We start from the raw sequence: 15,455 nt of genomic DNA, 5'->3' as shown, positions 1-15,455 counted from the left end.
AGAAGGCGGGGAATAAAAAAAATCTCCCTGTTAGGGAAAGACACAGCAACATAAACTCACCAAGTCATACCGTGTGCCCTAGAGTGGAGGCCTAGAATACCACACTTTCCAGATATCACCATTTTTCCGGGCCCAACTCTGAAGTAACCAGTGCCAGGAGCACCCTGCTACCTCTGCCCTCATCCTCAGGACCAGGCATAGAGACCAAAGCCCTACCCTCTCCCAGGCCAGGCTTCCTTGAGGTCCCTGGGGTTTTGTCAAATATTAGAAGCAATGAAGGGACCCTTGGAAGATAGGCTGAAGCCCTGAGGGTCACAGCACATCCCCTCGGACCAATGCCCAGCAGAGCCACCCAGTCTAATACCCTATCTGATGCTTGAATCCCTGCCGAACAATCCCCTACTCTCAGCTTGAATAGCGAGAATTAAGGGGGCTTCAATACCTCCAAGCCAGACTACGCCATCCTTATACTTAAGCTAGACAGCCTTAGGTATAAGGAAGTCCTTCTTTATACTCAACCGAAATCTGTTTCTATCCATTGGTCCTTTTCCTATCCCCAGAGACCTGGCAAAAACATGGCTCATGCCATCTCTTTAGCCATCCTCTGCCTTTCACTGTCTTAGCTTTGCCAGGCTAGGTAAGCTCAGTTCCTCATAACACATGGTTTCCAGTCACCTCACAGGTATCTTAGCAGGAATCAGGATGAGAAATAGGAATGATAGCCAGAAAGGGGATGGTCATCCCTAGCCTCCAGATATGCCCCTATCCCAAGATCCCAAGCTATCACCAGAAAAGTAAAATAAAAAGCTGAAGCCTAGGAAATACTCACACTTAGTCTTTACCGTTGCCCCAGCTCCAACCTTCCACTAGGGAAGAATACCAGCTGCTGGCAGAAAATAAGTTTCAAAACTTCTTAAGCCAAGAAGGGCCCTCTGAGCCTTCAAACCTACTCCTCTTCTCTTGTAAATAGACAGACACCCAGAAGGGGGAAGGATTGGCCTGAGGTCAATGGTCGCAGAATTGGGTCCCAAACCCCCAGCTCTGACACTAGGTCCACTGCCCTTTAATCCACATCATGGTGATCCCCTGCACTCCGCAACGATCACCCAAAACCAAATCACCAAGCACTGGGACTCGGCTCAGTTCTGCCAAAAGACCCAGTGGTAGACAATTTTAAGGGTTAGGAAAACTTATAAATAAACTAGTGTGTCTGGAACCCCCAAGACCACTCCTAGTTTTGGTGATTCTCTAGGACTCACAGGACTCGGCATACAGTTGTACCCATGGCCATGATTTACGACAGCACAAAAATACAAAGCAAAATCATCAAAGGGAAAAGGTGCACGACGTGAAGTCCAGAGGAAGCCAGGCTCAAGCTTCCAAGAGTCCTCTCCCAGGGGGTCACACAGGATAACTTCATTCCTCCAGTATGGAATTGTGACAATACATGTGAAGTGGTATCTACCAGGGAAGCTCACTGGAGACTTAGGGTTCTTCCTGGGGTCTGATCACATGGGTGCTCTCTGCCTAGCTCATACCACTCTTATTAGTTACGGGCAGGAACCGTCTCAAAATCCAAATTCCCAGAAGCCCACCAAGGCCAATCTTGTGAGCAGGCCTTTCTGAGAATATCAGTCTTGGGCCTGCTGTGTCAACTCTTAGCTGTACAACCAGCAGTGAGGTTTCAGAAAAAGGGGACCCAAACACACAGGGAGCCCATGCCATCGATGCATACGAAGGATACAATGTACATGTCATGGGACTTCCCTGGTGGCGCAGTGGTTATGACTCTGCGCTCCAGGGCTTCCCTGGTAGCTCAGTGGTTAAGAATCTGCCTGCCAATGAAGGGGATGTGAGTTTGAGCCCTGGTCCAGGAAGATCCCACATGCCGCGGAGCAACTAAGCCCATGCGCCACAACTACTGAGCCTGCACGCTAGAGCCCGCAAGCCACAACTACTGAGCCCACGTGCCACAAGTACTGAAGCCCGCGCACCTACAGCCTGCGCTCCGCAACAAGAGAAGCCACTGCAATGAGAAGCCCGTGCACCGCAAGGAAGAGTAGCCCCCGCTCGCCACAACTAGAGAAAGCCCGCACGCAGCAACGAAGACCCAATGCAGTCAAAAATAAATAAATAAATAATAAATAAATTTATTTAAAAAGACTCCACACTCCCAGTGCAGGGGCCCCCGGTTCGATCCCTGGTCTGAGAACTAGATCCCACATGCATGCCGCAACTAAGAGTTTGCATGCCACAACTAAGGATCCGGCAAGCCGCGACTAAGGAGCCCACCTGCCACAACTAAGACCCAACACAACGAAATAAATAAATGTTTTTAAAAAAATAATAATAATGCACATGTCATAATAAGCAAAACAGAGGGTCATGGGGGATCAGGAGGGTTCAACTTTCATGCAGTGGGAGGGGGGCCATGAGGGAGCCAGAGGGGACAACTCTTAGGCCATAATCTGAATCTTCACTCCAAAACCTCCTCCTCCTCCTCCCAAAGTTGTCCCCTTCTCAGTAAAGACCACCACCATCACCCAACAGCTCCAGCCAGACACTCACCACCCTTTCTGACACTTCCTTTTCCTCAACACCCACATCTGCTAACTTCTTTCCCCAGGCCTGTCAGCTTCACCCTCAAAAGTGCTTCAAGGGCCTCCCTGGTGGCGCAATGGTTGAGCGTCCACCTGCCAATGCAGGGGACACGGGTTCGTGCCCCGGTCCGGGAAGATCCCACATACCGCGGAGCAGCTGGGCCCGTGAGCCATGGCCGCTGAGCCTGTGCATCCGGAGCCTGTGCTCCGCAACGGGAGAGGTCACAACAGTGAGAGGCCCGCGTACCGCAAAAAAAAGAAAAAAAAAAAAAAAAGTGCTTCAAGTCTACCACTCTTCCAGGTCTGCACTGTCACCACCCTGGTCTGAGCCATGATCACCCCCAACCCAGCCTGGCCTATTGGCCTCTCAACTGGCCTGCCATCTTCCACATTCACCCCATCCATTCTTCAGACACCAGCAGAGTAGCCTTTTTAAAATGAAAACTGGATCAGGCCTCTCCTGCTTTTATAGCCCCCTTTAAAGGCCTCCCATTGCACTTACAATAAAGCCTTAGACAGAGGCCCCAGAGACTCCCCCAAAGCCTGGACTCTGCCTCAACTGGAACCACCTTCCTTCTCCATCTCTTTTCTCCAGCCACACTGACCTTTCACCTCCTTAAAATAGTAAGCGCTGCCCTACTCTACTGCTTTTGCCCCTGCAGTTCCCTCTTCATAGTGCTCCACTCAATGGCCAGCTCCTTCTCATTCTCCAACTTAAAATGACACCTCCTCTTTCGCTCTCTTTTCTCTTCCTTCATTGCACTCATCACGACTGATGGTTATTATTGCTCGTTTATGATTATTTACTGTGTCTCACATCAGAGGGTGAGCTCCATGAGAGCAAGGGCCGTGGCTACCATGCTCACCCCAGGATGCCCAAATGCCAGGTAGGTTAGACACTCAATACGTATTGAATCCATTTATAAGTGAGCAAGTGAATAGACAGGCCAGACCTCAGATAGTTGGGAGGGAACCTGAACAGCGAGGTGCTGGGCATAACAATATGAGCTGTCAGGCATTATTTGGCAGGTTTTGTACAAGTTTCTTATGTGCAGTTCTTCTCAACTGCATGCTGTAGACTGAATATTTGTATTCTCCAAAAATTTATATGTTGAAACCTAATCTCCAAAGTGAGGGTATTTGGAATTGGGGTCTTTGGGAGGTGATTAAGTCAGGAGACTGGAGCCCTCATGAATACTAGTGGCCCTTACTGCCCTTCTGCCACATGAGGTCACAGCAAAAAGACGGCAGTCTACAAACCAGGAAGCAGGCCCTCCCAGACACTGAACCTGCTAGACCTTGATCTTGGACTTCCCAGCCTCCAGAATTGTAAGAAATAAATTTCTGTTGTTTATAAGCCACCCAGTCTATGGTATTCTGTTATAGCAGCCCAAATGGATACTGCATTATCACTCTATGAGATAAATACCCTTATCTCCATTTTAAGGATGATAAAAATGAGGTTCAAAGAGATGAAAGGACTTGTCCAAGGCCACAGAGCCAGCAAGCAGAGGAGCCCGGTTCAGACCCATGCTCAGACCCGAACTGCCTCAGGGGAGCAGGTCCCAGGGTCTGCCCTGTGCCCTCAGACACCCTGACATTCCTCCAAGTTACCAAACAGACAGGACAGGCTATGGTAAGCTTCTGGCAAATCAGAGCTTAATGAAAGCAGAGATTATTCATAGCCCAGGAAGGGGAATTTCCTGTGTAGTGGGCTGTAGCAACGAGTTCCGCTGGGTGAGTGGGCCAGCCCTCCTCCAGGACTGGAACTGTAGAAAAGTAGTTAGCTAATATCCCAGCAGAAATATTACTTCCCACCAGACGAGGAACCCCACTCAGCCAGTGGGCTCTGGGAGAGGTGCAGAGAGATCACTACTCTAACCTGCCAAGCTCCAAGGAAAGAGAAAGCCCCATCTGGGCTGGCCAGGGCCCAGGGCAGCTCACCAGGCTGCCTTGCCTGGCTGCCAGCCTCACCCTCAGCCCCCGCAATTCAGCCATCACTTTCAAACACTGCGAAGATTGGACCAGGCCTGACAAGTTGACAGTGAGTGAGCCGCGTGAGACAGATTCCCAGGCTCTGGCTCCAGAGCTGGCCCTCCAGAGTCCTGGCAAAGAGCACAACGCTCTATTCTCCCTTTACGGGCAGCTGCCCGGGGAGCTGCTGAAGCCAGGCGCAGGCAACGCCACTGGGTACAGGGAAGGGGCCTGCTACCTAGGGAGGTTTGGCTGGAAGGAGGCCAGCCTTAACAGCAGCCCTGAGTTCAAAGTAAAAGATGCAGATAATCAATGGCCTGTTCTCTCCTGACAGAAGGCAAAGAACTGGGGACACGAGTGATTAAAGGAGAGGAGACCCCCCAAAAGGAGAAAAAAGAGGTGAGCTAAATTTCAAGAGCCAACCTAGGAGATAGGAAGCTCTCTGGGTCTATCTAGCCCAGAGGCAAGATCGGAAAGGAGACTTGGATTTCGCCTCTCAAGCCAACATACCCTTAGGGATGCCTCCTCGACAGAGCCGACCACAGCCTGCGCTGCAGTGCTTCTGCCTAGCCAGACAGGATTCATCCTCCTGGTATGGCTCTTTGCATGGGTTCTTATCGCGAGGGCATTTTCCCTCTTTCACTGCAAAAGTTATCACTTGAGATTGGGGTAACTGGCGAGGCCTCAAGAAACAGGGAATGGAAGCCAAATTTACTTCAGGGACTTTTAAGTCTCTCCAAAATTCCTGTCAAAAATATTTCTGGGGCTTTCCTGGTTGCACAGTGGTTAAGAATCCACCTGCCAATGCAGGGGACACGGGTTCGAGCCCTGGTCCAGGAAGATCCCACATGCCGCAGAGCAACTAAGCCCATGTGCCACAACTACTGAGCCTGCGCTCTAGAGCCCGCAAGCCACAACTACTGAGCCTGCGAGCCTAGAGCCCGTGCCCCGCAACAAGAGAAGCCCTGCAATGAGAAGCCCGCGCACCGCAACGAAGAGTAGACCCTGCTCGCCGCAACTAGAGAAAGCCCACGCGCAGCAACGAGGATCCAACGCAGCCAAAAATAAATTAATTAAATAAATAAATTTAAAATAAAATATTTCTGCAACCACTTTCCCCTTCTCCCACACAGCCGCTAACATGCACCCAGCACCACACATGGACCAGCCACTCTGCAGAGAGAGAGACAGAAAGCTTGGGGCGATCCTATTCTCACCCTAGGGTGAGAGCCCTCGGGCAAAGCTAGAACCTCTAGTAAGCCAGACTGAGAGTGCTATCTCCTTGTCCAGAGAGGACAGAGAAAGCCAGGAAGACCTATCCTGGCTGTCTGAAGCATCTATGCGTCCAGTTCTGTTCTACAGAGAAGACCATCTCCCCAAATGAGGACCCTCACTCTGGGAGGAGGCAGGGGATGACTTCTCTAGTCGTTTTCTATTGCTGTTAGCCAGGGATCCCAAATGATAGCTCACCATGCTCTCCTGCAGTCACCCAGGATGCCACGGACCCAAGAGCAAGAAGTGCCTTCAGGAGGAAGAGGCAGCTCGACATGATGATGATGCTGAGGGTAGAGATGAGAACTCAGTTCAGGCCAGACGTGTACACCTTGCCTTGTATCAATACATCAGCCGAGGGAAGGGTAAGACTAGGGGATTGGTCTAAGGCCAGCCACAGAGTTTTCCCTTTCGCAATAATCCCCAACGATGTCTTCTCCTGACCAGAAGAAAAGTGACTGGTTGCTGGTGTGTGGGAAAATTCCTGGCACTACCAAAAGACACACGTGATGGGAATGATCAAACTCTGCAAAATACACAACATCCCTGAACAATGATGAGGAATCTAATGGGCAGCTGAGGAAATGGAGGGATGGCCACTGGATAAAGGATCAAAGAGAGCCCTAGAGGGTTTTGGAAGGACACAGCTACAGCTGTAATGACAGAGGAAAGGACTAGAGACACAACTAAAGAAAAGAACCAAAGCTAATAAAATGCACTGTGGCTCCTGTCCATCCTAGCAACCTAGAAAACAGAGAATGGAACAGACTGCTTAGAAACTATCCAAAAACTACAGAAAAGCAGTTCTTAGATTTGTTCAGAACTAATATAAATGCACCAAAAACCTACATCTTGGTCCCTCTAGCCCATACAGGGCATTCTTGGACTATATGAAGGTTAGTCGACAAAACCCAAAAGAACAGTTGCTATGACTCAAGTAGTAACCTAGGTCATATATACTCCCTTTCTTTATCTCTTCTTCCTATATTTCTTTTTATTTTTCTTTATCTATTCCTTTGGTCAACCATGATACCTAACAGCAATACCTATTGGCATTGCTTAGCCTAATAATGTTAAAGGGTAAAAACCTCCTTAATAGGGACAAAGAGTTTGGTGCCAGAAAGTTGCCTTATTGTTTTAAGGCTGATATTGGAGTGTGGAGATAATTAACATTTATTGATAACCTAACATGTTTTATACACATTATTTATTTTATGCCTCACAATAATCTTGCAGAAGTAAGAAAACTAGTTCAGAGGGAAAATTAGCCAAGGTCATTAAGCTAGTAAGTGGTGGCTGCTGGAATTTAATAATAGTAATGACAGATAACATTGTTTGAGGGTTTACTACTGCCAAGGTTCTAAGTACTTTACATGAATTAACTCACTTAATTCTCATTGCAATCCTATGAGTTAGGTACTATTATCCCCATTCTACAGATAGGGAAACTGAGGCACAGAAAGAAATGTGGGTCACAGCTAATAAGTAGTAGAACAAAGGTAAGCAGTCCAATCCCATAGTCAGTGTTAACCACCATATCATAATGGATTTGAACTCAGATCTTTCTATCTGCAAAACTCATGCACCTTCGACTACCCCGTATTATGACCTGATAAAAGTAACTTTATCTACCACCCATAAGTAGATCCAATTCTATTCATGGACGTCTTACCTCTAATGCAGAGCTAAAGGGGCTCTGGGGAACTCCACAGCTGTTAAATCCCTGCATCCCCAGCCCATCCCAGTATCACGCATCTGGAGAGAGATGCCCAGAATCTTCATTCAGATGCCTTCAGACGCCAAGAGGCAATCCCTGGGGTCAAGGCCTGGAGAGACCACTGGGTGAGCGGGATGGCATGGGCCAGACCCCCTCTTATTGGGTTTCGGGGTCCTCGCATTGGGCCCATCCAATTCCGGGGGCTGAGTGCCAGGCATATTAAAATCTAGTTTTCCAGAGACAACTGCAGACGCCTCGGTACCAAACGCTCCCCTCCGCTCCCCAACACCAGCCCGAGGAAACCTGCTCCCTTCCTCCTGACCCGCACTTCTTCACGGGCCTTGGTCCGGCCAGAGAAAGATCCTTGACTGAACACCCACAGTTTACACCCGAGGCGCGGCCGCTCCCGAGAGGGAGTCTGGTCAACCAACACACAGGGCCTCTAAGCGTCTGGGACCCGGCGAGACGCGGCGGCTCGGTTCCCCCGGTAACCCTGGCGCTCGCTGCGTCGCGCTTCCGGAGCCTGCGGGAGGCGCGCTCCAATGACGTCACGGGGAGGCTTTCCGGCCGGTGGCAGAGTCGGGCTGAACTTGTGCGGGTCGGGGGCGCCATGGGAGCCACTGGAGACGCCGAGCAGCCGCGGGGACCCGGCGGGGCAGAGCGGGGCGGCCCCGAGCTGGGAGACGCGGGCGCAGCGGGGCAGCTGGTTCTCACGGTGAGGGCGCCCCCGGGGAAGCCCCGGCCAGGCCTGGGCTCGGGCCCGACAGGGCCCGCGGGGACCCGGCGGCTGGTGCTGCCGAGGGGTTGTGGTTGTCGAAGTCCGACGACCCGGCTTCATATTCTGGTGCCGCCCCCGCAGCTAGGTGACGTGGGCCGGCCCTGTCAAGCCCCTGAGCGCCAGTTTTCTCTTCTCGAAAATGGAGACGATTAGTCCCTGCCTCGTAAAGTTGTTGTGGGAAAGGATATAAATGCGGGTAAAGCGCCCAGCGCATCATCTGGCACAGAGTAGGCCCTCGGTGGACACTGACTCCTTTCCTCCACCCGTTCCTGAAAAAGTGGGGTTGGGACTTGCGGGCAGGAAGCTTTATCTCGGTTCCTCTTCCCTGGCAGGACCTTCCAACCACTGCCCTCCCCCCTACCCCAAGCGGGGAGAGACGGTGAAAGCACCTGAGAAGCAGGGATGTCTAGGTATAACTTAATACCCACCCTCCACCTCCACCCCAGCGTCACGGACCTCGGTGACATCTGCTCCCTTGGTCTCCACAGAACCCTTGGAACATAATGATAAAGCACCGGCAGGTACAGCGGAGGGGCCGCCGCTCACAGATGACAACAAGGTAAGGCTGGCCTTGGGTGGGACTTCCCCTTCCAGGCACTGGCTTGAGAGGCAGCTTTTAGGTCCCCACTGCACAGAGCTGAGAAAGAGATCGTCGGCCGATAGAAAGAGGAGATTCAGATTCTGTAACTCTGTGTGACCTTGAGCAAGTCATTTCCCTTCTGAACTCAAAAGAGGGGACATGTTGATTCAACAGTGCCCAAGGTCCCTAACATTCACAGGCTCTGTGTTTGAAGGCTCCAAAGAGGCAGAATAGCATGGAAGTTAAAAAAATGTGGGGCTAATAGTATCCATCTCAGGGAAGGGAGAGAGCACAAGATGGGTCTTTGGGATGCTGGTTATATATGTTTCTTGACCTGAGTAGTGATTAAAAGGATGTTCACTAAAACTGTTTGTTAAAGTGTATAGACTTTTTCTGTGTTAAGTATTATACTTCTAAAACACTTTAAAAATAATGCCATTCCATAGAGTTATGAGTATGAAATAAAGTCCTGCATCTATGTGGTTTGCAGAGCACCTGGGCATGTGGCTAGTTTTCTGTAAAAGCCATATGTTATTGTCATTAAAGGGTCCTATCTCAATAATTGGCTGGGCAGAGTAGGAAAGGATATGTTTGGGACATGCCTCCTGACTGTGTCTCCTTCCTGAATGCAGTTTCACAGATCCTGCCATCTCCATGGATCTTCTCCGAGCTGTCCTGCAGCCTAGCATCAATGAGGAGATCCAGACTGTCTTCAACAAGTACATGAAGGTGAGAAGGACACAAAGATAAAAAATTAACAGGAATAAAGACTCATGGGCAGTCCTTGCCTGCATCACAGTTTCTCTTTCTAGTACACACAGATAATCGAAAGTTTTCCAATTCTGAACCCCCCAAGAATGTTTTTCCTCTTTGGAGGTAATTTGAATTCCTCTTCTTGTTACCAAACCAAACTCGGGTCTTACTGCTTGCCCACGTGCAGTGAAGCCAATCTACTGTCGCTGGGTTGTGGTGAAGGAAAGTGCAGCGTTTATTGCAGGGCACCAAGCAAGGAGTCCAGGACAGCTAGTGCTCAAAACACCCAAAGTCCCCAATGGGTTTCAGTAAAGCATTTTTTTTTCTTTTCTTTTTTTTTTTAGCGGTATGCGGGCCTCTCACTGCCGTGGCCTCTCCCGTTGTGGAGCACAGGCTCGGGACGCGCAGGCTCAGTGGCCATGGCTCACGGGCCCAGCCGCTCCGCGGCACGTGGGATCCTCTCGGACCGGGGCACGAACCCGTGTCCCCTGCATCGGCAGGTGGACTCTCAACCACTGCGCCACCAGGGAAGCCCCCTCAGCAAAGCATTTTTAAAGGCAGAGTGAGGGAGGGGCATCCCAGGGTATGTGATCAGCTCATGCACAATTCTCTGATTGGTTGATGGTGAGGTAACAGGGTGGTGTCACAGGGGTTAACATTATTAATCCTTAGGCTCTGGGGGCTATGTGCTCATATTCATCAGGTAGTTCATTTCTTCCCTTTGGTGGTGGATTTAGCATCTATAAGACAATTCAGGAAATGTGCATCAGATACTGTTATCTAGGTACTTGAGGGAGGAGCTAAAGCAGAGGATATGAGGGAGGGGTCTGCCCCCGGGAAGGCCCCATAGGGTCCTGCTCCATTACATTTGGCCAAGCTATTGTGAGGATGAAGTGACTTAAGTGTAATATGCTCAGCACTGTGCTTGGAATGCAGGTGTTTTTGTTACTTGTTTAATAATATCACCATTATTACTATTTAAAATTCTTTTCAAGATCTATTAATAAACTTATACATGGCTCTACCTGGATGTCCCATGGATACTTCAATCCCAGCATATTCAGGACTGAGCTCTTTTTTTTTTTTTTTTTTTGCGGTACGCGGGCCTCTCACTGTTGTGGCCTCTTCCGTTGCGGAGCACAGGCTCCGGACGCGCAGGCTCAGCGGCCATGGCTCACGGGCCCAGCCGCTCCATGGCATGTGGGATCCTCCTAGACCGGGGCACGAACCCACGTCCCCTGCATCAGCAGGCAGACTCTCAACCACTGCGCCACCAGGGAAGCCCAGGACTGAACTCTTGTTTTTCTTCCCTTCTCCTCTTGTGTTTATTCATTCATTCAAAAAGTATTTACTGAGCACCTACCATAATGCAAGCACTATGGTAGGCACTTAGGGCTGTAGCAGTGAACAAAATGGACAGTGTCCTTACCCTCTTTAAATAAATGTGTACTTTGTCAGGGAATGCCAGAGAGAATGGGAAGAGAGTGACCTATAGGGAACAGGAATGCTATTTAATAGCTTGTGGCTAGGAAAGCCCTCTGATGAGAGGACATTTGAGAAGAGACCCAAATAAAGTGAGGAAAGAACAAGTCGTGCAGGTACCTGGAGGGAAAGCAACCCAGGCAGAGGGAACAGGGGCAAAGGACCTGAGGCAGAAGCATGCTTTGCACATTCAAAGCAACAGAGTGGCTGGAGCCAGCAGAGCCAGAAGGAGAGGTGACCAGACAGGTAACAGACTCAGCTCAGGCAGAACTTTAAAGCCGTGGTGAGGACTGTGAATGAAATTTATTGCTTGCCACATCCGGAAATAAAGGATGTTGCAGCCATCAAGCCATCACATTACAGCCACCCTGATGTTGAGCCATGAGGGAACTCAGGATAGAAACAGCAGGCGGACTCCCAACCACTGTGCCACCAGGGAAGCCCAAGTCCTCAGTTTTGTCCGCTGAATAAAACATAACTCTCAACTTTCAGGTTGTGCATTTTTTTCCAGTCGACAGGACTTTGGGTTTTATTACAAGTAAAATAGAGGCTTTTGGAGAGTTTTGAGCAGAGTTCATGATCTGAACACTTTTAAAAAGTCACTCTGGGCTTCCCTGGTGGCGCAGTGGTTGAGAGTCCGCCTGCCGATGCAGGGGACACGGGTTCGTGCCCCGGTCCGGGAGGATCCCACGTGCCGCGGAGCGGCTGGGCCCGTGAGCCATGGCCACTGAGCCTGTGCGTCTGGAGCCTGTGCTCCGCGACGGGAGAGGCCACAGTGGTGGGGGGCCTGCGTACCGCAAAAAAAAAAAAAAAAAAAGTCACTGACAGTTGTAAAGAGAATAGACTTCAGGAGGACCAGTTAGGAGGCTTGAGGTGATAGTGGCTTGGGTGTTAGCAGTAAAGGTGTTGGGAAAGAATCAGATTCCGTATGTGTTTTCAAGGTAGCAACAGGATTTGCTAATGATTCAGATGTGCCCGGTAAAAGAAAAAGAAGTAAACAACTCCGGAGTCGTTTGCCAGGGGCAACTGTAAAGATAGGATTGCCATTGACTTGATGTGAGGAAGATGGAGACAAGCAGGGGAAATCAGGAGCTCAGTTTTGGACAAGTTTGAATGGGACCATCATTCACTTAGAAACCAAAGTCCAGTGGCTCTGCCCTCTGCTCCATCTTCCATATCCAGTAGCAGGGTCCTGTACCTTCCACCCCACAATCTGACCAGCATACCCTATTCCTTGCCTCTGCCTTGGTTCAGGCCTTCATTATTTCTCATTCAGGCTCCCACTGTAATCCCTAACCGCCTCTGTTCTTTCCCTCTTTCAATCCACCCTCCATACAGCTGCCAGTGATCTCTCAAATGTAAACCCAATGGTGTCACTCCCCTATTTAAAATCCCTCCACGACTTTCCATTTTTTTCTGGGTGAAATCCAAATTCCTTAACATGGCACATATGGTCCCCTGTGATCGGCCACACTCCACTATATACCTAGTTATTCCTGCCCCTGACTTCTGTACATCCCAGAATGCACCGAGTATTCTCATGCCTCTGCACCTCTACATGTGCAAAAATAGAGAGGTTAAGCCCCTAGGAAAAGGCTAGACCAGCATTCAATCCAGAATTGTCTACCTCCAAAGCAACTTTCCTTGTTGCTTGTCCCAGTAGTGGATGCCATGATTCAGGAACTTTCTCTCCTGAACAAATGCTGGATAAACACAATTTGTGGCATCACGTAGTCTGCAAATAAGTCCTTGCCACACTTTTTTTTATTTTTTATTTTTTTTTTTTTGGCTGCGTTGGGTCTTCATTGCTGCGTGCAGGCTTTCTCCAGTTGCGGCGAGCGGGGGCCACTCCTCTGTGTGGTGTGCAGGCTTCTCACTGCGGTGGCCTTTTCTGTTGTGGTGCACGGGCTCCAGTAGTTGTGGCACACGGGCCCAGCAGTTGTGGCGCACAGGCCTAGCCACTCCGCGGCGTGTGGGATCCTCCCAGACCAGGGATCGTACCCATGTCCCCTGCATTGGCAGGCAGACTCCCAACCACTGCGCCACCAGGGAAGCCCCACACTTGTTTTTAGACAAGGTACAAATGACTTGATTACATCACAGCTTCAGGTAAGTCCAGGCTCTTGATCAACCTCATCTGATCACTTTGTTTAATGATGTTCCAAATCTCAGCTACCCATTTTCTTAAAAATATTTAGAAAAATAACTTCTAGAAATGGCTGATTTTATCCAAGACATTGTGAATTTTATTCATTTATTCCTGTTATTACTAAATGCATGCCCCTTTAAAAAGAATATTCTAATAATATAGCTTAGGAAATGGATTTATGGGTGGATAAATGGGATGGGTAAATGGATACACGATAGCAAATATAGCAAAATTGTGGACTAGGTGGTACGTATTAGTATTCATTGATTGAATAAAAGTAAAAACCAAAGTCACTAAAACTCACCTCCCAGGATACCAAACTGTTAACAATGACATAGTCTCCTATATTTATTTGTGTGTGTGTGCGCGCACACTCATGCATGTTTAAAAAATACATAGGATCAGGGAATTTCCTGGCGGTCCAGTGGTTAGGACTTGGCACCTTCACTGTTGTGGCCCAGGTTCAGTCCCTGGTTGGGGAGCTAAGATCCCACAAGCCACACAGTGCGGCCAAAAAAAAAAGAATACGTAGGATCATTTTACACACACTGTTCTGCAATTCAGTTTTTTCATTTAACAATATATTTTGGTCATGTTTCTAGGTCAGTACATAATAGCTCACCCTGATTCTTTTATAATAGCTGCACAGTAATCTATTGTATGGATGTACCACAATTTAATGAGCTAGTCCCTAGAACATTCGGATTACTTATAGTTTTTGTCTATTACAAACAATGCTACATTGAGCACTTTGAATGTATATCTTTGTTAACCTGTGAGAGTATTTCTGGGGGATAAATTTCTAAAGATGGAATTGGTGGGTAAAAGGGGAAACATATTTTTTCCTCAAGAAAATTTGTCTCCAGAAAATTTTGTAGTTGTTCTTGTTGTGTTGCTTTTGTTTTTGTTTTTGTTTTTTTTTGGCCACACGCCACACAGCGGGATCTTAGTTCCCCAACCAGGGATCAAACCCGTGCCCCCTGCAGTGAAGGCACGAGTCTTAACCACTGGACCGCCAGGGAAGTCCCTCTCTCCGAAAGATTGTGCCATTTTACATTTCTACCAATAGTGTTTGAGAATTCCTTGTTCATGACTGAATTTCATTCTCATGTCTGGAGGTAGCTTACACTCACCCCTACATATTTGTTGCCCTGCCCACCTCACAGGCTGGTTCTAAAGTATCCAGATTATTTTAACTAGCTTTCCCATAGTCAGTAGTTGGTATTGAACCACCAGTATTAATCTCCAGTTTTTTGTTTTGAAGTCAAACTCATCTGATCATTTCATTTAATTTTGCCTGTAGAATTTTCCTCCTAAACTCATGAGGTCTCTAATCCAGTGCTTTCACACTCTTCTCCTTGGCTTGATGTTAACAACAAAGGCACATATATAAAATTCTGAGCATAAAATGATAGCATTTCCCCATAGTTGTCTCCCACAGGAGGAGCATGCGTTATAGGTTCCAGAATTTTTCTGTTCACCAGAGAGAGCCAACCCTTTCTTCTGGAGACATGGACTATTGTTACAAATGTGCTCCGGGTGTCTTGGTTTGGGGCCTCATGTCACCTTGTCCCTTGGTGTTTTCAGGCTCAAGCTGTCCCTCTTACCCAATGGAGGAACCTTCTGCCTTTCCTTTCCCCAGCCAGCTGGGACTGCTGACATCCTGGGGCCCTGGCCAAGTCTCACCCCTCCCAGTCTACAGATGTTTCTTTCAGACTGGGCGAAGTCAGAATTCGATTAGGCTTTTCCACTCTCTGGATCTTTTCTGGCCTCCCTGACCTGTTCATCTCAGGCACTGGTGTGGTTGTTTTTTCTTCTGTGGAAGTAAGACATGTACATTATAGAAATTGAGAAGATAGATAAGCAAAAAAAAAAAAAAAATGATATCACCGCTTTTACCCTAATATATTCTTACAGTTCTTTTACTCTATATATTCTTACAGTTCTATAGTTTGGTTTTTCGCTGTTTTACATAGGTAGGCTCACACTATCCCAGACTATTTTATAACTTGCTTCTTCCTTCACTTGACAAAATATCATGAATACCTTTTCGTGTCAAAAATATATTCTCCTGGGCTTCCCTGGTGGCGCAGTGGTTGGGAGTCCGCCTGCCGATGCAGGGGACACGGGTTCGTGCCCAGGTCCGGGAA

General features: G+C 48.6%; 2 protein-coding genes across 2 annotated transcripts in view; one reads left to right on the top strand and one right to left on the bottom strand.

Moving 5' to 3' along the window:
* Positions 1-7,575, bottom strand: part of WFDC3 (WAP four-disulfide core domain 3) — a 10,685-nt gene extending 3,110 nt beyond the window's left edge. The window contains 2 exon segments of the mRNA XM_007472245.1: positions 6,045-6,285; positions 7,519-7,575. Coding sequence (XP_007472307.1) covers positions 6,045-6,285; positions 7,519-7,575 — 298 coding nt within the window.
* Positions 7,576-8,112: 537 nt separating this feature from the next.
* The window catches only part of DNTTIP1 (deoxynucleotidyltransferase terminal interacting protein 1), a 22,292-nt gene continuing 14,949 nt past the window's right edge, over positions 8,113-15,455 (top strand). The window contains exons 1-3 of the mRNA XM_007451645.1: positions 8,113-8,278; positions 8,830-8,900; positions 9,554-9,650. Of these exons, the coding sequence (XP_007451707.1) occupies positions 8,174-8,278; positions 8,830-8,900; positions 9,554-9,650 (273 nt within the window). The 5' untranslated portion in view covers positions 8,113-8,173. The remainder of the gene's footprint in view (positions 8,279-8,829; positions 8,901-9,553; positions 9,651-15,455) is intronic.

This window comes from Lipotes vexillifer, unplaced genomic scaffold (assembly GCF_000442215.2).
Source record: "Lipotes vexillifer unplaced genomic scaffold, Lipotes_vexillifer_v1.1 scaffold2049, whole genome shotgun sequence".
Taxonomy (NCBI): Eukaryota; Metazoa; Chordata; class Mammalia; order Artiodactyla; family Lipotidae; genus Lipotes; species Lipotes vexillifer.
This window is presented reverse-complemented; position numbering and strand designations above follow the sequence as displayed.